At 40.5% G+C, this 21,313-nt stretch overlaps 1 protein-coding gene across 3 annotated transcripts in view; it reads right to left on the bottom strand.

Annotated features, from left to right (window-relative positions):
- Nucleotides 1–20,489, bottom strand: part of TTC17 (tetratricopeptide repeat domain 17) — a 57,484-nt gene extending 36,995 nt beyond the window's left edge. For 2 of the 3 annotated variants that reach the window (XM_054066655.1, XM_054066653.1), the window contains exons 1-10: nucleotides 20,259–20,489; nucleotides 6,604–6,693; nucleotides 5,403–5,572; nucleotides 4,303–4,414; nucleotides 3,075–3,206; nucleotides 2,465–2,574; nucleotides 1,821–1,965; nucleotides 1,306–1,445; nucleotides 905–1,065; nucleotides 478–590 (exon numbers count right to left, since the gene is read on the bottom strand). In XM_054066655.1, coding sequence (XP_053922630.1) covers nucleotides 478–590; nucleotides 905–1,065; nucleotides 1,306–1,445; nucleotides 1,821–1,965; nucleotides 2,465–2,574; nucleotides 3,075–3,206; nucleotides 4,303–4,414; nucleotides 5,403–5,572; nucleotides 6,604–6,693; nucleotides 20,259–20,474 — 1,389 coding nt within the window. In that variant the 5' untranslated portion in view covers nucleotides 20,475–20,489. Of the gene's footprint in view, nucleotides 1–477; nucleotides 591–904; nucleotides 1,066–1,305; nucleotides 1,446–1,820; nucleotides 1,966–2,464; nucleotides 2,575–3,074; nucleotides 3,207–4,302; nucleotides 4,415–5,402; nucleotides 5,573–6,603; nucleotides 6,694–11,070; nucleotides 11,215–20,258 lie in introns of those variants that run through there. The other variant, XM_054066654.1, reaches the window with a different exon arrangement.
- Between the last annotated feature and the right edge of the window lie 824 nt (nucleotides 20,490–21,313).

The following is a 21,313-nucleotide window of genomic DNA, read 5'->3' as shown; positions in this document are numbered from 1 at the left end:
GGACGGGATGCCATCTAGAGGAACGAGATGCCATCCAGAGATACCTGGGCAAGCTCAAGAAGTGGGCTTGTGTGAACCTCATCACATTTAATAAGGCCAGATGCAAGGTCCTGCACCTGCATCAGGGGAACCACTGGGATCAATGTAAGGAAGAAATTTTTTACACTTAGGATGGCAAAACACTGGAACAGGATGCCCAGATATATGGTAGATGTCCCATCTCTGGAAACATTCAAGGTCAGGTTGCATGGGGCTCTGAGCAACCTGATCTAATTGAAGATCTCCCTGCTCACTACAGAGGTGTTGGAACTAGGTGGTCTTTAAAGGTCCCTTCCAACCCAAACCATTCTATGACTTCTCACTATTTATTACACCTGAAACACATTCCCTTTGTCAAGCCTCAAAAAAATGGAACTGTTTCTCTAATAAGGCAAATGGGATGCAATAAAAAGTAGTGGTATTGATTCACAGTCAAACCTGAACATATTCCACGTTTTCAAAAATGTCACCACGGTGGTAACGAACAGGTTGGTCCCACTGGCAGTGTAAGCTATGCTGCTGGTTGCCCAGTCTACAAATCTGATGGTTTCCTGCAGAGCACAAAACATTTTTTTCTACTATATAAGCAAGGTCTCCAAGAAGACAAAGATAGGATACAGTCAATACGTCCACCCCCAATTTGGTCAATCATTTTTATTTACTTAATCAGCACAGTGGAAATTTCGTCTTCAAAAGGCTTAAAACAACCCCAAGTCAAGAACATACTGCAATCCCTCATTTTAAGAAACAAAACACAACAGCCACTCAGGGCTATCTTCATATATTGAGAAGTTATGCCCTAATATTAATTTGAATATGTGCAATTCTTCACTTCTATAATAAGCATAACTCTAAAAAGCTGTACCTAATTGAGCTTCTTTTGCCATCTGCGTCTCGTGAATGATGTTCCTCAAGATCTGTTCCTCCTGGATGAGCTTGTACTTGTCTAAAACATCTTGCTGCCTAAGGTAATGGTCATGCTGCTTCTGATATTCCTTTAATTCATTTAATGTTCGCTGAAGTGATCTTGAAGATTCAACAGTAGAAAAGATTTACTTTGAATGCTTTCTAAAATAACAGCTTCTACTACCGCGTTGCACATTTTAAACTTTGGTTTTTTAAAAGTATTCCTATGAATTATTTTATTGCACAGTCAAAGAAACACAGAAAGCTGAAAATCATTATTCTACCTGAAATGTAACTAATTGCCACAAAACAATAAAAGTCAGGCTGTATGAATTACCACTAGAGTGCTTCTTTAGTTACCTGTGCTGGGCTTCCAATTTTTGCTCAAGTTTTTGCTGACATAGGACAGCGTGCTTCCTTTTCACAGCTTGCTCAAACCCTGGTTTGGCCTGTAGAGCATGATCGTAACACAGGACTGAGTGGTTGTACTCTCCAAGCATCTGAAGAATGACCAAGAGAGAGTATTAGCCACTATCCGGTAATATTTAATGAAAAATATTCAATTTTTAAAGAAGTAATTAATTCAAATGCTAATTTGTGGTGACAAGCAGACGTGTCATTTCTGAAACTCAAGCCACTATGTCTGCTAAAGAGAAGCTGTGGAAGAATCTCCCTGGGATTTATTTCCAAGTGCAGATAATCTTTGCTGAAAGACAGACTTCTCAATGAAAATATCTTGACAGAATCTTAAACATTAAGTGTGAAATGCATGTGGAACACAAGATACATTGTAAAAGATTAAGGCATTATAAGTCAAGACAAAGATTAAATAATATATTTTTCTACAAGTCTTGGAAACTAAAGATAGTAGTTACAGCATATATGTTTCCCAAAGTGTAATAGCTGGTAAAGAAGTCACTGTAATCCAGAGCTGCATGGACCACAATAGCTGCATCTGCGGAGAAGTGAGCTCGGTGCAGAATATTTGCCAAATTTACTAGTGCAATATCTTTATTTTGCCTAAAAGAAGAAAAGAAAATGAAAATAAAACCCATTAAAACTATGTAAGAATCTTGTGTAAGGGTACATTCATTCTGCAGTCACATACGAAATATATAATTTGATAGGAAAACTACTAAATTATATATAAGTCTAGTACAGTACATAAAGACTAAGAACAAGTAACATGGATTATTCCTTAGGATATAGTTTAGAAACTAACTCACGAAATATATAATTTGATAGGAAAACTACTAAATTATATATAAGTCTAGTACAGTACATAAAGACTAAGAACAAGTAACATGGATTATTCCTTAGGATATAGTTTAGAAACTAACTCACGAAATATATAATTTGATAGGAAAACTACTAAATTATATATAAGTCTAGTACAGTACATAAAGACTAAGAACAAGTAACATGGATTATTCCTTAGGATATAGTTTAGAAACTAACACGTTTGCTACTTAGGCTAACTAGAAAAGTAATCTGAAAAGAAAACTTTAGCAATTTTTACCTTGAAGAAAAATGAAGGGCACGCATGGCACATTCTACTACTTGGTATGGCTTATTCTTTATTCGCCAGTAAAAAGAAGCCATATTATATAGTACCCAGGAAGAGGAGTTCTGCAGGAAACAGAAACATGTGAAGTGTAGTGACTATTAAGACACATGAACTAAAAGATTAATCAGGGCTTTAATTACTATAGGATGGAAAGCTAAGCACCAAACCTACTCTAAGTTACCTTTTTTCTCTTCAGAGATGCAATTTGGCAATAGTTGTAAATACTAAGGAAGAATGAATTAGCATATAAATATATAGCAGAAACAACTTCTGCCTTTCAGACAGGTAAAAATTCAAAATGAGATGAAATGAGAAGCGAATGTAGTTTAAGCATCAGCAGCTTAGCTGGAGTTCACTGAGAGTTCCTATATTTTACAGGAAGGCTTTTAATAAGCTCACCTAGCAGAGAATGTTTTCAGCCTGCCTCTTGTAACTGAAATGTAAAGCGAAAGCATATGTGCAAAACCAGTTCTGGATTTGATTGCATACACCAGGTATATCTAACCTTGTAAGATCTTTCTACCACTCTTTGTGTGTGTACAGTAAGATTACAGTTTCATACCTTCATTAGTGCATCATAAATACGATGACCTATTTCCTCTATACTTCTTCCCAGCCTCTGTGATAAGTATGTGAAGATTGGATCTTCCTTAGGTAACAAGGGTGCGGAAAGATTAACTCTTTCTTGGACACCCTATAATAAAAAATTGAATATAGGTATTTTTGATGCTTTAACTGAAATTAGAGAAATATACACAAGAGCATGACTCCCGGGAAAATTTACAAAGTGGTCATTTTGCATTCCTATCATTCTTTCATATCAAGATCTTAGAGACTTGACAGGACAATATCGCCTTTGTCAGATGAATAATATATATATATTACTACAGACATGCAAATACTAGAAGCAGCCAAAGGCAGCCTCTGCTTGTGAATGCCGCAGGAGAAATATTAATTTCTGGTAGTCCTGTATATCCAGCAGCTATTGATTTCTCTAATGACCACTGAGGAACTGAACTCATATTTGTCAGGTTACATGCAAACTATGAAAGTATCCCTACATACCTCCTCTTTCTTCCTTCCTCAACAATTAAACATATTAATTTCAAAAGTACAACCAGATCCAGGAACAGAACTAGAAAACTTCAATTTCTGTTTTGTTCATAAGAAATTCCTTATTTGTAGACGAAGAGCCATTTTAAAGACTTGTAATAAAAAAACACCCAAGAAATGAGTACTAATGGTGCACCTGCATTAGAAAATTTGCTGATACAGTACTGTTGACAGAAATAATGTTTGCATCACACTTCCACTGTAACCTTTCTAAAGCAAACAAAATTTGTACCAGTAAAGAACAATTATCTCATCCTCTAGGTTAGGGCTCAGCATTCAGATGCCCAAGAGACAGTCAAGTATGTTAGGAACTACTGACAAGCCTAGAAACAATTTTCTGACCTTAAATCTTCATACAGTTTAATGACTCTGTTCATCACTCTCCCAATTTTAAACTGAAAAAATTTACAAGTTAGAAGCACTTCCAATGAAAGCTATCATTTTGGCAATAAAACGTGTTATGAAAATGCAATATTCCATTTCCCTAAAACTCTCTAAAATAAGGCAAACAATAATAAAAGAGAAACAGGATTTGTGTAACTGATGGAACTATCCTCTAAGCAGGTACTTTAATCGGGGCACAATTGTGGTTTAAAGAAGTCTGCAACAGTCTTGCAAGATTACAATATCTTTTCAGCGGGAAAGAAAACCCAACATACTTGCATTTGCTTGCTTACCCTTAAGTGCTGAAAAGCATGAATGCTGTATGGAAGATCTAGAACTTTTGTACAGTCTGGCTGCTGCAGGTCTGGAGGCACTGGTGACTTTGTGTCTATATAGTCTTCAGGGCTGAGGACATAACAATATAACACGGCAAACTCCAGATTAAATTACTGCTGAAGTTCATGAGACAGTATTGTAGCTGACTGTATTCTGATTTGACCATTATAAAAATCCTGTGTTTAAGCACATTGGGCCATTTCTGATGTCTTCCCAGCTTTCAGTTTTATGAGGATGTCATCACTGAAGGATAAAGTAAATAGATTTCTGTCTGCTTTAGCGAAAACATCAACGTTTGGATGGCCTCCAAAATGCATCAGCACCAACCTAGTGTATCACTACTATGATCAATGATCTATCTGCCAGGAAAATGGCAATGAGAATACTCTTCAACTGAAACAAACAAACAAATCCCAAGTATTAGCAAGAAGCCCAAATGAAGGTATCCGAGGACAAAATAATCTTTTCCCACTTTAAGTACCCATCCGATTCTGTTAAAAAAATAGAATCAGAAAAACAAAACAATCCCTGAAGATGAATTACCAATGAAGCTGAACGTTAAGCAGACTGTCCACATATCCTTTATTTGCTAAACACAGCAATATGTGCATGACCAGAAGGTTCAACAGCTTGGTAATCAATAGAATTTCATTTAAATTTAAGTCAAGACAGTTCCCACTATAGGAAGTGTGTATCTAGCTCAAGACGCCCAAAGCACACTTCAGAAAATTTAACTCCCTTCTAAATTATGCACTTCAGATTAATTCATGCGTCTGGTCACGTAAGTAGAGTGTTACAGTGGTAGAACTGGCTGGGAATAGAATAGAGAAGTTTCAGAGTAGGGCTAACATGAAGAGTTTGGGGGAGACAGCATTTCTTGTACCCTTCTGCCACTAGTGGCAGAGATTGGTTGAATTTTCTTTCACAGTAACACAAAATAAAACAACTGTCAAATACAGAACAGTCAGTGATAGCGTTTTTCTTTTTAATTGCATTTAGAGGTTTTGTTGATTTTTTCATTCAGTAAAAAATCTTAAAATATAAAGTATTTTATTACCGGATATCTTTGCTTTCTAAGGTGATGTATGTGCCATCATATAGATCTAGGTCCCCCAAGGGCACTTTTGCTTTAATGCAGTCCGGATCCTCTTTATTATGCCTTTGTTCCAGCCCTGTGTCTCTGTCCTCGTTTTCCTCTATATGAATCTTTTGAGCAACTAACTGTTTCTGCAGAAAGAAAAGGAAATAGAAGAGTGTATACTGATGAAAGTAAATGCTATAGTCACTAGGAGCTGAACAGTCCAGCTTATTCCTTAAGAGAATGTCAATTTGAAGGAAATCTAAAATGTTCTCTTCAAATTTTGGGAGCATTTCCCTATGTTTTATAACATCTGTAGGACATTTTTTTATTTAGATGGAATATAAATACTTCTATTAGAGATAATACGACCTGAACAGGCCCTCATTTCTCCTGCTGTACCTGAAAAAGAGAGCTAATAGCGTTTCAAATTCACGGTAGGCCATTCAGAAAAAGGAATAGTTGTTAACAATACATCAGCTTTTCCATATCTGGACCCTTTTCCTCTACTGTATGACCTCATGTAAATAATATGATAGATTGCAAACAAAATTACCTTAATCATTCAGCATGCTAAATACAACTGAGGTGGCGGGCTAATGAAAGAATTGAGACTGAAAATAATTTCTATAGATCAGCTTATGATGTGTCTTAGGAGCTACTTTCACCCTATAAAGTTAATAGGTATTGATTACTATGAGTAGTCAATGGACTAACAATCTGTCCCAGCACAGTTATGTTGTATTTAACTCTCACCTAGATCTGCAAACTGAAAACCTACTAAATATCATAAGGATTTGTATATGTGAAGTGAGAAGAAAATCTGCATTTCTAATTAAAGCCACAGACATTTGATAGCACACTACTATTCAATACTAGAGATACATACAGTAGTAGCATCTTGTACAAGAGCTTACAATAACTACTGCTGAAAGTCATTTGTATACCACAAACTGTATATTAGCAATTTCCAAAGCCACAACCCATGTCCTGAAAAGCTTACAGCTGCTGTTCCATCCATAGCTGAAACACCCATTACCACAAAAATGAGTATACCTCAATGAGAAAGACTTACACCAATCATGACTTCTGTTCCCCATCTAAATCTATCACTAAAAAGTTTATGAACAAAGAAATCTGTATTTTCAGAAATTAGTTAGTACTTAACGTTATGCTTTACCTCCAGTTCTTTGAGGTAGTTAACTGTTGCTTCTTGTCTCATTAGTATTACCAAATCATGTGGGTTCCTCAAATTCATTGGTGAATCCACCTGCAAGGCATTTCAACAGTCCATAAGGTAAGACATTCTCCTAATTACAGCAATTTTATAAGATATGTGTTCAATCAACTAAAGTTTGTCCGTTGAGAAGTTTTTTGTCCACCTAACATTCACAATAGGCCCAAATTTTAAATCTGTTTTTCAAAAAACATTGTGATTTAAGAATACAATTCAAGCCATGCTTTACTTTTAAACCTATTTTAGTTTATTCACACAAATTCTAACCACAAGAGGCAAGGAAATTTCTCACAAAAAAAATTACTACAAGTACCTATTGCTGAAATGCTAGACATCTTAAAGTGCAATTGCAAAACTCTGTTTTCTTTCATAGCTTTAAAATTCCTCCATCGTGTCCCTCAACAGGCATAAAGATCTTCAGCTTCAAGTCACCTCCTTCATGCAATCAGTTTAACACATTGGCCTCATATTAAAATCTATTGCCTTCAGGATTAAACAAATGAACAAAATCAAGAGGCAAGCAGATAAAGACTGAAAACTGTTATTGAAGACTGGGCTACAGCTTGCACAGCCTTATCCTGGAGTTGGCAGCTCAAGGAAGAGTGACACTATGAGGAGTCACAGACCAGACTGGCTACATATCAGACCTTTACCATCCCCCAGTTTGGCTCAGTAAGCTATGGTACTTCACAGCTGAAATACCCCAGACTTGTCCTCAAGCCAGAGCAGTTCTGCTGGCTGACTGGGTGGGGAAAGGTGGTGCATGAGCAGCTGAGCTGATCCCAAAGCTCACCACAGCTGAAGGGCTCACCTCCAGGCTTCCAGCCCTGTCTTTTGCACTATGCCCATGTAATACCAGTTAGTCCTGCATGCCAGCTCTGGTGCCCACCAGGCTCTTTTGTTAGCTAATCCAAATGCAATAGTTGAACAGCATGTAATCCTTTACAGGTTGCTTTATCTGAACAAGTAAGTTAAATTAGCTCATGAAGGATTCAATGAGTACAAGAACAGAAGCAAGGAAATGGAACAGAACTATGTAATGACAAGATGAGAGGAAGAAGGGTGACAAGGACATTTTTAACATAATGACTGTTATGGTAAATGATCTACACCAAGATATTCCTGGATCTGCTTAGCTTCCATTCAAGCTTTCAAGATTCAGAACTAACTACTGCATAAAGATGTAAGCAGTAGCTGTGTGTTAGGGCTGATACCTCTACATGGGCTATTTCACCCCCATGAAATCTGTACAAACTTGGTGACCTTATAATTTAATGGAAAAGTTTGCACATACATGTGCAGGAGAACCTCCTAAATTCCAGCTCTTCATTTTTTGTCAACCCACGAAACAACTTGGACATATTTCTGGGACTCTCTTATTGCAGAGAACTGAACCCCCAGGAGGACAACAACGAATGCTTTGGTCATTTTAATGTGTCCTGTAAACAGATTCAACATGTTCTCTTGACAGCAAGTTGGATAAGAAGATCAAATATACTTCCTTTGGACTACAAACTATGAAGTCTACATTCCTTGCAAGCCTCCCTACTGAGTAAGGATTCTATCGTCTAAGACAAAAACATTGGTTTATTTTATCCTCCCTTCCTCAAAAAAAAACCAAAACCCTAAAAGTGTTTTTGGTTAAATTTGGCTAAGGATTCCTTTCCCAAATCAAAACTGAACTGCTTCTTTTCGTATGCAGCCATTTGGGCAGATGGCTACCTACACAGTCCAGGTACTTAAGCGTAACTAACTTTCTGCCTTAGCAAATTAATTCTCTCATATCACCAGCAGAAGAGAAAATAATAGGCACTGCTGACAACAGTTAATTTTTACACTCGGAATTTGGAGATTACGGATTTAACTGTTGTCAATAAAGGGTGACCAAGTATCCACAATGATCCCAAGAACCACAGAAAACACCATATTAAAAAAAAAGTAACAATGTTCTTAGTTGAAATATTAAAGTCTACACAACCCTATTTCTCATTTCCCCCCTAAGGGTCCCACCTCACTTTGCATTGGTTTGCACAAAAAATGAGTTCTATACTGATTGCAGCACTGGTTCATGTCTTATTTGGAATGTGCAAGTGAAGGAGAGATGAATTTGCAAAGAAAATAAGTAAAGTTTTACTGTGTTTAAAGTTCAATCACTCATTCCAAGACAGCACTGTTCCTCTGACAACTAAAGGCTTGCATGATACTACGCAGTCACTGAGAGCAAAGTCAGCTATCAGCTCCACTTTCAACAACAAACTGCATCTGGGGAGTGATTTTTTCTAAAAAGTTACACAGGCACAACCATTTAGAAAGCCTTATTCTGAAAGATGGAGGATCTCAGCCCATCATTCATTCAGAAACAGAATGATATTCAGAGACAGTTGCTGTTTCTAATTATCAATTACACAGTCTCATGAAAGTTAGGTCTGAATTCACCATTTGGAGCAGTATGTTACTAACCCAGCATGCATGAGTTGACAGAAGGGTAAGAGTAAGTATAAGCCATGGTCTTTCCGCACACCAGTACCCCGTGTTATCACTTCTAGGGAGAAAATCTGTCCGAAAAACGTGCAGTTAACTTTCAGAAAATCAAGTTAATTAGATGAGACTTAGTTATAAGCTAAAAAACTGATTATACTTTAGCTTAAACCAGAACAATACAAGCTCCTATCAACTATTACCTGGCAGCAGAAATCAAACGAACAACAATCAAACAGCAATGTCACTGAATTAATTCATAAAGTTATGTCGCGTCACTAGGAAACCATCTCAATTTAAGCAGCATGCATGATATTTTTCTTTAGCCTTCAGATTTTCACTTCCAGATCTGACTTCTGTTTGCCTAATGAGCTAATAAGCTCTTTCTAATAATAGCAAATTCTTTCAACCTCGTAGAAAGTTAGTATTACTAAATAATCTTAGCACTCACTATCTCTTTAGGACGGATGCAGTCTGTAAACCAAAAGCTCTAAACCCAAAACTTCAGTAGTGAATCCAACCTTACATTTATTTACATTTGATCATTTCTGACTCCGAAAGTTCAAGACCTCCATTCCAAGAAATTATGAGAGTAAAGACCCTTATTACCTCCTAAAAAAACCAAAAATCTAATTTAGATGCAATAATTTCTGAGAAAGAGTTTGAATGGAAAAATTAAGCAGCTATACTGGACAATCATTCAAGGTTTGCGGAGGAAACTTGAACCAGTACATCCAATGCATTCAGAGCACTTTCAGCAGCTTGTAAAAACGAGTCAAATACACTGTATCAGTTCTTACACTTTTTAGTTTATACATCTACAGTATGAAGGCATTAAAAAAAAAAAAACAAGGAAATAAAAAGCATTCAGATCTACAAAAAATGCTGTATGACACAAAGAAAAACAGATTCTTAATCAAAACTGAGAGATCTGACATCAGCATGCGTGCAAATGACAAAAATTATGCCAACTTGGCTCTCAACAGGCATCAGTTTGGAGGATGTTGGTGCTCAAACCTAAGAATTTAATAGAATTAAAAAAAATCACCCTGCAGCCAAGTAGAGGAATCCTCCCTTTTCTTACTACAGATAATCTTACAGCTCCATTGAGAAACAGGCCAGGCAAGTTGCCTGAAAAATAACTTAAAAGATTAAACAATTAGTTTTGAGCCAGATCAGCAGGCTAGTCTGAATCTGCCTCAGGCAAGCGCCTAATCATCCCCCTCTCTGTAGGGACACCAACATGGGTCTCAAACTGCAACTTGTTCCTCTCAGAGCCAGCCAGCATTACTGTCAAGACTTCTGGTTTGTTATCCACCTTCTTACAACATCCCTCCCTGACCAAACACGCTTTCCTTTTTAACAAAGCCAGAGGTTTCTACAGCTGGAAAAAGACAAAGCCGACCTACCCGGCTGTGAAGAGCACCAATACTGCATTCACCATCAAGGGCTGTACACCACCTCACAAAGCGTACAGCACAGTGAATAGGTAGGAAACGAAGATATAATATCCGCATAATCTACACAGCAGAGGCACATGCTGAAATTGAGAATGCACACTCAGAGCCTGCAGGGTTTGCCATCTGGGCACTCACACTTCGCCACACTCACACCTGCTGGTGCCGCCCATGCTCAAGGGCCATCTAGCATCCTTCTGCTTTGTGGTGCAGCCATACTCCCCCAAAATTTTTTAAAGAGACAACAACACATCCCAAAGATTTGGAAGAGCCCTCAGAGCTTCACTCGCCTGTCAAATAATTCTTTAGTTAGAAATATAACAGTCCAAATAAAATGTATTTAATGGATACCTGGAAACTGTTCTGGATTACACCCCTTCCTTGCCACAAGAAAAATACTTTAAAGACTCTATGGAGATTTTAGAGGACACTGGTTTCATCCAGCCTTCCATAAGGCTTGTGCTCTTACACTCACCCAGAGAATGATCTGGTTGAGGAAATGCCTTCAATTTCAAGAAAATATGTAAATCAAACAAGAGGAGACTGGCTCCACCAGAGAAGCTCTGCATAAAACATCAACTTATTCTTCTTTTCTGTATGTCTGTACTTCTTCATGGCATCCATTAGAGAACATATTTCTTTTGATGGAAAACAGTCAGCAACATGAATAGTACTGGATGATTCTGAGAAAAGAGCACATTACATCCACAACTGCATATGATCTTATGGTACAAATGGTATGTGTTTACTAGCTAATAATCATAGCTCCCCTCTTTTATGACTACTCAGATATTTGCAAATAATTGTGTATTGAAAGCCTCCTGCTCTGAAATAAAGGGCATATGTGGCCCCCGTACTACAAGCTTCACCAGACTTGCTGACAATACAGTCCTCAGACCACTGGAATGAACTGAAACTTGTATTTGTTCTGAGCACTGAAGAAGATGTGTGTGATAAGAGTTTGGATTTAATGTAATGCTTCTAAAAAATTAACTAGTAAGGAAAACAGAACAAAACTTTGCTCTGAAAACCAGTTCTGATTTCAACAGTTAAAACCTTATTAGAGGGCAGGATTTATTTCAAAAGCTGTCATGTTTTATTTCAACAATGTAACAGCTGCAATCAAATACCCAGGTGTTCTTGGATTTTTCTTTTTACCTTAGGACTGAATCTACTGCCAGGTATGACTCGGTCTCACTTCAGTGTGTTACACTCTCCTCTTCCACAAAGGAAGTTGCAGATATCTTCACTCCAAGGCGTTAAAAAACACTTTGTATTTGATGCTTCCTATCACATTTAAGACAGGAGCTGAGAATGTCACTATAATTTCAAATTGCATTAGAAATGGTAGCTTTGCTTTTAGGCAGAATAGTACAGTGGTCTGCTAATAATACAGATCCTTCAATCCTGCATGCAAAGTCTGTTGTGCCACATCATCTGATTAGGGGAGTCAGAAGAGCAAAAAGCACACAGAGATTGTGATTTAGCTCACCTTCTGCAAAATTAAGCAACTCCCCACAAGACTTAGCTGAGATAAACAGAACAGACATCAACCTATAGAGCACCTACGACCTCGTGGTGAGGACAGTGGACACTCCCGTGCCAGAATATATGCTCGTTTCTACTTACTCATTTTTAACTCAAAGCATTAGCACGGCAGAGCATCACATTCATTTACTCTTCCTCCAAAGTGCTGAAACTGTGACACTCAAGATTAAATGCTTGAATTGCAAGACTCTGACTTCAATACAAACACAGTAAAAAGGAGTGCTGAACAGCTTTCCTTGAAACTTTGATGGCTACTCTAGCTTACACTGCAGAGCCTGCCAGTAAACCACTTTTAGAATAAGTGTTCTCTGTTCAACTTTGCCCGAAGGTGAAAGTTTCTTTATAAAGAACTGTTCAGATTTATGCACCATCACAAAGTACACCAAGAAAACAAATAGAATTTATGTAAGAAAAAAATAAAAAGACATTGGAGTTGAATCAAACCCTGAAGTTGCAGAAAGTCTCCTCTGTTACCTGCATACATCAAAATCTCTGAACAATTAGACTTGCAAGTTCTGCCAAAACTTCTGGCATATTTTCCCCCCATGATTCGGTTATATTGCACAAGGAAGTAGATTTTTAAAATTAGGGTAAATGAATGCCTCAGTCAACTATTTTTCGGTGAGGCTTTTTTCAGAGTAATGCAGAAATCCAACTGTTAACTCAGACAGAGGAAAACCAAAATCACAGCAGCTGTTAGCATCTCTGCATGTCCTAAAAGCTTTGTACTACGTGCAGAAGGCAGATTATGACAGAAAGAAGCTGGAACAGATACTACATTAAAAGATGGTGTACAGCAAAATGGGCTCCTCATACTTGTTTTACAGATAGTGGATCTTTTGTCACTGTACTTGAGAAACGAAGACAACTCCCACTCAAAGAGGCTGAAGCTCCTTGCAGTCTCAAGTGGGAGTGAAGGATCTGAAAACTGATGCTTGCCTTTTGGTATGTTCTTGCTGTCTTGAGATACTTGACAGTCCAACATGATGCTACCTTGGCATTTCTGAAAAAGCCAAAAAACATTCTGTAGAAGTTTCACAGCAAGATTACCTACAAAACTGGAAAATATATGCTTTGGTTTATCCAAATGATGAGCAGCGAGTGTCAGAAGATAACTGTTCTAAGGGATGTCACTGAAAAATTCACACGCAAAAATGACTGAGTTTTTATGATAAGTATCGAGCAATTTAAAAATTTACAGCTGCAGAATCTGTTAACAAACACCATTAAGAGTAGCTGCACTACAGGGAAAATAGGAATTTTAAACACTTGTAGGGCTTGTGGCACACAAAACCTAACAAAGTTTCAGTATTAGAGAATACGCCTGCTCAACTGGGATCAATTCCAGAGAGCACATCAGCTATCAGTATTGCAGTAACAGATTCAAATACAACAAAGCGAAACAAGACTTTATTTCTAACACCACTTGCCTGCACTGTGACGTTGGTCATACTTAGGGGTCAAAAAACCAGATTTCCAACACGTATATTCTAGCTAAGGTTTATTTTCTACATTAGCAAAACAGAGGCCAGCCACACACCCAGCTGAATCAAAACAACAGATGAAGAGATCACTCATATACATCTGTAATGAAAAAAGTATTTATTTTCATAAAGACAGACTGGTTTCTGCTGCCTGCTCACTGCCAAATCCTAAAAATATTAAGTATCCTAATGCTGAAACCACAGAAAAGGCAAAAAAAATAGATTCATAAGATACCTAAAAAAGATTTACCCTGAACAGTAATTACCTCAGCAAACAAACACTGGACAACTCATTAGTTCTTTCTGGTTAAACTTTTAACAGAAATTAATTTATCCAGTGATGTATTGTTAGGGATTCAGCTTTAAATGTTAAAAAAAAAAGGTTCAGCTACATGAAATTACAGTGAATTTCACAGTCCAGGATTTTGGGCTTTGACAGGGCCTTCATGCAAATGTGTGCTTGGGCCGCTTCCAGCTACCCTTTTGCTGTGAAGCTCACAATATAGGGAAGACATCCCAGGCATCAAGTACAGCTTTCACCACAGAACAATCAGTTTTGGACAGTTGATCTGTATCATCTTGTCAGTTTGTCCCACCCTTATTTCATAAGTGATAGAAAATAAGATGAGAGGCCTGGAAATTGAAGTGTGAAAATATTAACAGAAATGGCACTTGTGAGCTGCCCTGTGGCCAGAGGACAAAGGATGTATGGAAAAAAGTAGTGGAGGAGTAAGCAGGACATAGTGTCTACACACAGAGCCACTGCTGGGGCCTTCTGGACTTGCAAACTGAATCATCTTGGTGTATATTACTATGCTGGATTAAACTAACGCATTTTTGTATTAAAACTTTGCTGTCAGCAGTCCAAACCTGGCGTAAGGTCACCTGCTAGACTGCAGCAGGCCTGAGGCACTTGGGCACTGACATATTTCAGCAGCCTGTTGGATCTGCTTCTTGCCTTTATCACCTCAGATGCAAACCTTTCACAGAATCACAAGGTTGGAAAGGACCCATTGGATCATCGAGTCCAACCATTCCTAACACTCCCTAAAACATGTCCCTCAGCACTTCATCCACTTGTTCCTTAAACACCCCCAGGGAAGGCGACTCGACCACCTCCCTGGGCAGCCTGTTCCAGTGAGATCTACTTTGCTTCTACCACTGCCCCAAAGAACAAAAAATTTGTGTTTCTGACTGTGCTCCACTTACAGGCTACCACAAGGCCTATTTTTATCAAATTCAGATCTAGCTGTGACCTTCAAAGCAACAGAGAAAGACAAGGCTGCATCCCCCTGTAAGAAGGCAGCACTGGTGAAGTGCAGTTCTAGGTCAGCAGCACTCCATTGGGGACAACGACTTAAGTGCCTCAGTCATTCACTACACAAAAGCATTCAGGTTCAAATTTTTAGAATATACTTACAAAAAGGCAGAAAAATTAAAGCTAAGTTTTTTAATTACTATTTCTCACACTGGAGGAGGGCCTAAACCCCACATTTTTTTGGTGATAAGAGAGAAGTTTATGAAACAAGCAAGTCTCTCTTTCCCTGAGGATACGTTGACCTTCAAAACCACTGTGCTTCAGCCTATCCCCCTAAGGTTCGAGGACCTCTAATAAACTGCGGCAGATCGACACCAACCTCCAGACTAGGTGTCTTCACACACACTCATGAAGAGGCACATTTACTGAAAACTGTTCCAGGGAAGACATACCATTATGTTACATGTTTCAGTAAGAACAAAGAATTTTTTTTTTTGTTTGCCACACTACAGACTTGGAAGGATAAGAAACTCAGCTAAGAAAGAGGTCTTACGGCTAAGTAAACTAACCTGCAGAGAAAGAGCAAAGCAAACATCCATCTGCCATTTTCAAACCAGAATTCAATATATGACGGAAGATGCTTTTGTAAGCTTCAGGTAACTTATTTGGCTGCATTAGATTTTCAGCTTTCCTTAGTTTTGGATGGCTGCTTTTCTTCTAGTCTTGAGTGTATGGACCACCACTATGATCTCAGCCTGCTAGCATACACATGCAGTCAGATGCTAGACATCAGTAATGCAACAACCAACTCTAAAGCCATCCAAGAATCATCTTGCCTTGCTGCAACTTGAGGTACACTCACACTCAAATTTGCTAACAACTGTTATGTGTCTCCCCTCCTTACACGTACTAAGCTAGAATCGAGCGCACTATGGCACTGCACAAAATTCAGATGTCACGTTTATTGACTGGCTAGTCATCTTAGCCTTGCACAGGCTAACCAGCATTGCCTATTCACTCTCTTCTCCAGATCACCTCTAACAAACTTCAAAACACAAGACAGCACATGAAAAACAAAACAACATTTTGCCAACTCAGATTCCTTTCCACAGTCTCTCTGCTCTTGGCAACACTTCCCCAGTCCTGCTTTGGACTGTCTGCCCTGGAGGTTTCCTTGCTTTGTAATTTAGTTACTCTGAACTAACTTTTTCAGCATTTATTGTAGTCCACACAAAGGCAGCCCTCTGAGTCCCTGCCAGCTTGCTTGACTTTAATTGTCTCCATCAAGGGATCTTTAGAAAGATCCTACCTCATGTCTAATATGTCAGGTCTCAGAGATGATAGCGGCTGGTGCCCACCAGTAAAGGCAAGAACGACTACGGTAACGGCCTCCTGCATTGCATTTAATCTGTCACTTGTTTGTCCTCTCTTTATGCCAAGTTTCTCTCTTTCCTTTAACCACACTATTATTTCTGCGGAGTGGCTAGTTTCCCTACTGGCAGACAAGCACTGTCTAAAATCAGTTATATATCAGCCTGAAGTTTATTCCATGAGTTGTGAAATGAGAAGACTTATAAACGTGTGCAGCGAACAGATACAATCTAATTAAAGAGAGACAATTGCTCAGTTCCGGGCTTTGCACAAACACACGTTTTAAGGTAGACTCAGACCAAGAAGAACACAAACTGATCTACAGAACAATGCATTTGACTTGAAAATGATACTAAAGCAATGATACAGTTTCGTGGCTTTTCTCTTGATGGCTTATCAAGACAACAAAATATTACACGCACTGCTGGGAATTAATTTGTTTAATCATTCAGAAATGCTCACTAGAAACTGGAACAGCAGGGCCTACTTAGCATGAACTCCCATTTACTAGATGCTGTCTTGCTGATACACAGAAAATTGGTCTGTTTGCCTTAATTTTGCACCTATCCCCCTGTCAGCTTGTTAAAATGCTAAGAACTCCAGCTCAAGTCTCAGGGTACTGCTAGCTGTGTTATGCCACAAGAAAATGAATCCCACTTGAGTGGGGTTTCACATTACAGGCTTACATGCTTGCTGCACTATAAGAAGAACTAGTAAGTGGAGATTTTAGGGCAACAATATAAAAATATTCTCACCCTTCTTCCCTCAAACAGATTCTGGCTATTATATTTTGCACATGGGCCAGGATATGTAACCTTTGCTTCCAGTTCCTCACAGCAACAAGGAAGACAAGGGTCACAGTAGCAAACTAAAAGCTGCAAGAAGTTACTTATCACTGCTGCTTATCTGGACATCCACAGCTAGTGGCTCATCTAGCAGGGTAAATGGCTAGGTCTTAGTACCACTTAAGGTTTGCCCACATATTAACCAATTATATGTTCTTTCTTCAGATAAACTGAGATAGTCCAAGTGAGGATTAAGCCTGTCCCACTGTAAAAAGGTGATGACAATCTTTAATAATGTGTTTCAGACTGAGAATGCTAATATTCTAAAATTAAATAATATAAAACCTAATTAATACCACTGATGGCCACTCTTAGCCATCAGACAGCATCAGACAATTCCATTTAGAGACTGCCATGCTGGAAGTGTTGCAATCAGGAATGCTACGTCCAACAGTGGCTGGTTCACAGCAACATCTCTTGAGAATCAATACTAGGCCCAGCACTGTTCAATGCCCTTACTAGTGACAGGTGGAAAAAGAACCTCAGCAAGCTTGGTGTCCTCTGCAAACACAGGGCAGGGTGGTTATAGTGTAGGGCAGGGCTATGGTTAGAGAGAGTGCTGGAGAATGAGCTGACAGGGACCTCATGAAGTCAACAACAGTAAGTGCAAACCCAGCATGCGAGATACAATAGCCCTGTGCAGCAGAAAAGGCTGGGGCTGAACAGAAGACAGCTTTGCAGAAAAGGATGTCTGGCCTCTGGTGGGGAAAAAGTTGGTAACAAGCCAGTAGTATTCCGTTGCAGCTGAGGCAGCCAGCTGCATCCTAGGCTGCAGCAGGAAGGCTGGAGCCAGCACTGTGAGACGAGTGATTATCCACCCCCACTCCCCTGACATGCACCCATGAAAACATACCTGCTGTAGTTTTCCTTCCCTGGTTTCAAGGCCATTAAAATTCATTTGAGATGGTGAAGGGCCTGGAGCACATAACTCACAGAGCAGCTGAGAGAAGTAGGCTCACTCAGCTGCAGAGGGATACTGCTCCCGTTTTCAGCTGCCTAAAGGCAGGGTACAGAGAAGATAAAGCCAGAGTGTTCTTGTGGTGGGACAGTGAGAGTCATTGTGCATTTGTCACTACACGGGAATTCTGATTAGAAAATATGAAAAAAAAAAAAAAATCACACTGAAGGCAGTTCACCACTGGACCAGGTGCCCAGCAAGGTTGTCAAATCCCCACCCTGAAAGCAAAATTTAGCAGTGACCAGATCTTGTTGGCCCTGCTTTGAGCTGTAGGGCAGGCAGTGTTACTCTGGGACCCCATTTAGGTTATTGTACCTGAACTAGCACCAGCTGGAGCTTATTCAAAATGCATTATCTTGACTTACAGAGCTGTCTCCTAGTAGATAACGTGGTTCAAAAGTCAAACTTGGGCTGCTGTGCAAGCAAGCAAGAACTAGCACAATGGATACACATTCAAAGGAGTAATCTACTGTACTACAGAAAAAACGAATTTAACAATATTTTTCTACAAGAGTAAATTAATTACAACTAGTAGAGAAGTCAGTGAGATGTCAGGCAATGCTCTACGTACACCGAGAAGCCCAAAAGCCATACACTTCATAGAAATTCAAGAAATGCAAGAAGCTGCAGAGCCAAAGAGTTTAAGAGCCGCACTAAAAACGCAAAGAGTAAAAATAGCTAGAGAGAAGAATTGAATAGCTAAGTGTACTGGTAAAAATATATGTTCTTATGATAAATATCAACATAATGAAGACTATTCTGAAACACTAAAGCAAAAGGATCCTCTGTAGGGAGATGCAAAGCTTCTGTCCTGTAATAAGTACCTGGGTCTTTTGCGTTTTGTGGTTCTAGCAATGAATTGATGTATCAGTTATCAAGCATCCCACTGCCAGTGAATCACAGAACCACAGTTGAAAGGGACCCATAAGGATGATTGAGTCCAAGTCCTCACAGGACTTCCTAAAACTAAACCATACGACTAAGAACCTTGCCGAGATGCCCCTTATCCTATGACAGGCTTGGTGCCATGACTACTTCCCTGAGGAGTCTGTTCCAGTGACCACCCACCCTCTCAGTAAAGAACCTTTTGATATCGTCCAGTCTAAACTCCCCCTGATGCAGACTCGTTCCTTTTCCTTGTACCCTGTCACTGGTCACCAGAGAGAGATCATCAGCACCTCCCTCTCTGCTGCCTCCCTTGAGGAAGCTGTAGACTGTGATGAGGTCACCCCTCAGCCTTGTCTTTTCTTCTCCAAAGGTAAAAAAACCAAGTGAATTTAGCTAATCAGATTTTCAAGTAATTTTTGCTAATCAGAGTTTTTGAAATCACAGCTACACTTCATGCAATAATCAAAATCAACACTTTAACAAAATTTAATAATATATACACAACTCTATAAATAATAATACATACTAATACATACACAATTAATATATACACACAGATGCTTCCAGACTATTTTATACTCTCACTTCCACACTACATAAAGTGGAAAAAGGAGGTAAGACAGCACTGGAAGTGTTGTAGTTCATTAATTAAAGGTTAATTATGGCGAGAGAGCACCTGGATCCACGGAGATAGCTGAAATGCCCGAGCCCCATAAAGAAAGTAGAGGTTGTCTAAGGAGAAAGCCAGCTCTGAGATCCCACCAAAAATTCTTACAAAAGGAAGGTGATGTTAACAGACACTAAACTCTGGACACATTTTTTTTTTTCTGGGGGTAGGGAGGCCACGCTGTTTGCTGGAGAGGGAAACCCATTTGGCAGCTCTGTATAAGAAAAAGCAGGTCTGACACAGAAGCGGGTTTCTAGCGTCGCTCCTTTTGCAACAAAGGGGGAGCCAAGCAAGTCAGAAACCCAAACGTGACCGACCTATCGACTCTCCCGGCCGCTTAGCCCGGTAACGAGACGCTTTGGCCAACCCCACAAAAGCACCGCAGCGCGGGGCACGCGTGAGCTCCGGCCGCTCGCAGCCTCCCCACCGCCGCTCCTCACACACAGAGCGACCGAAACGCAGGCTCGCCCCCACGGGATCCGCTGCCGGCGGCCGAGGCGGAACCCACGGCCCGAGGCGTTCGGGGTCGCAAGCAGGAGCCGCCGCTGCTGCCGGGCACGCGGCTCCGGTCGCGGCCCGCCCGCACCCCCCGGCGACTCCTCGCGGGGCCTCGGGGCGGGCGCCCCTCCCGCCGGGCCCCTCACCTGCTGCTGGATCTTCCCGTCCTCGGTGACCACCCAGTGCGTGGTGGCAGCAGCGGGCCGAGTCCTCGAGGCCAGCAGTAAGCATAGACCCAGGACCCAGCCGGAGAAGACCCACGCCCGCCCCAGCCCACCCCGCCCGTACGCTCCTTCCGCCGCCATTTTCCTTAATCCCGGCCTGCCCGCGCCGCGCGGAACCGGAAACGCCTCCACCGCCATTTTGGGCGCGTGGGGCGGTGCCGAGGAGGGTCAGCGCTGCAGGGTGGACACCACCCCCGGCCCGGGGGCGGTTGATGGAGATTTAGTTTCGGGGTGATAGCGTGGTTTGGGGCGGAAGGTACCTTAGAGATCACCCAGTTCCAGCCCCCCGCGACGGGCAGGGTCAGCTCTACCAGCCCGGGCTGCTCAGGACCCCAGTCCAACATCCACAGCTTCCCTGGGCAACCTGTGCCAGTGTCTCGCTCCCCTCAGAGTGAAGGATTTCTTCGTAAGTCTAACCTAAATCTTCACAATTTGAAGCCATTCCCCCTCATCCTGTCATTCCGTGCTCTTGCAAAAAGTCCCTCCTCAGCTTTCCAGTAGCCCCTTCAGGTACTGAATAGTCCCTCTAAGTTCCGCCCGGAGCCTTCTCCAGGCTGAACAATCACAACTCTCTCAGCCTGTCAGACGCTCCAGCCCTCTGACCGTCCTTGTAGCCTCCTCTGGACCTGCTTTCGCACTTCGGTAATGGCAGAGCTGCTGTCCAGAGCTCAAGGCTGACTTTACACACAAGCAGTATGTGGCTCAGCACTGAACGCCTTCATTTAAAAAAATAAATTTGTCCAGGGTGTACCATTTGCCACAACAGCTCGAGGAAACAGCCTTCTGTACAAATCAAACCCAACTGTACGTGCTGCTCTCTGCTGCTAATGCCCATTCATGGGAGAGCCAGCTGAAGGTAGCTCGGAAAACTACATTCTGCCTCATTCCTGCCTAGAAAATTCTAAGCTTTCTTTTCTTATTCCACTTAATGGTAAATATTAAACCAGGAGCCACAGCCTGTTTCCCCAGTCCTGAAT

This window comes from Cuculus canorus, chromosome 5 (assembly GCF_017976375.1).
Source record: "Cuculus canorus isolate bCucCan1 chromosome 5, bCucCan1.pri, whole genome shotgun sequence".
Classification (NCBI taxonomy): Eukaryota; Metazoa; Chordata; class Aves; order Cuculiformes; family Cuculidae; genus Cuculus; species Cuculus canorus.
The sequence above is the reverse complement of the archived record's forward strand: the minus strand, read 5'-3'. Positions and strand labels throughout refer to the sequence as shown.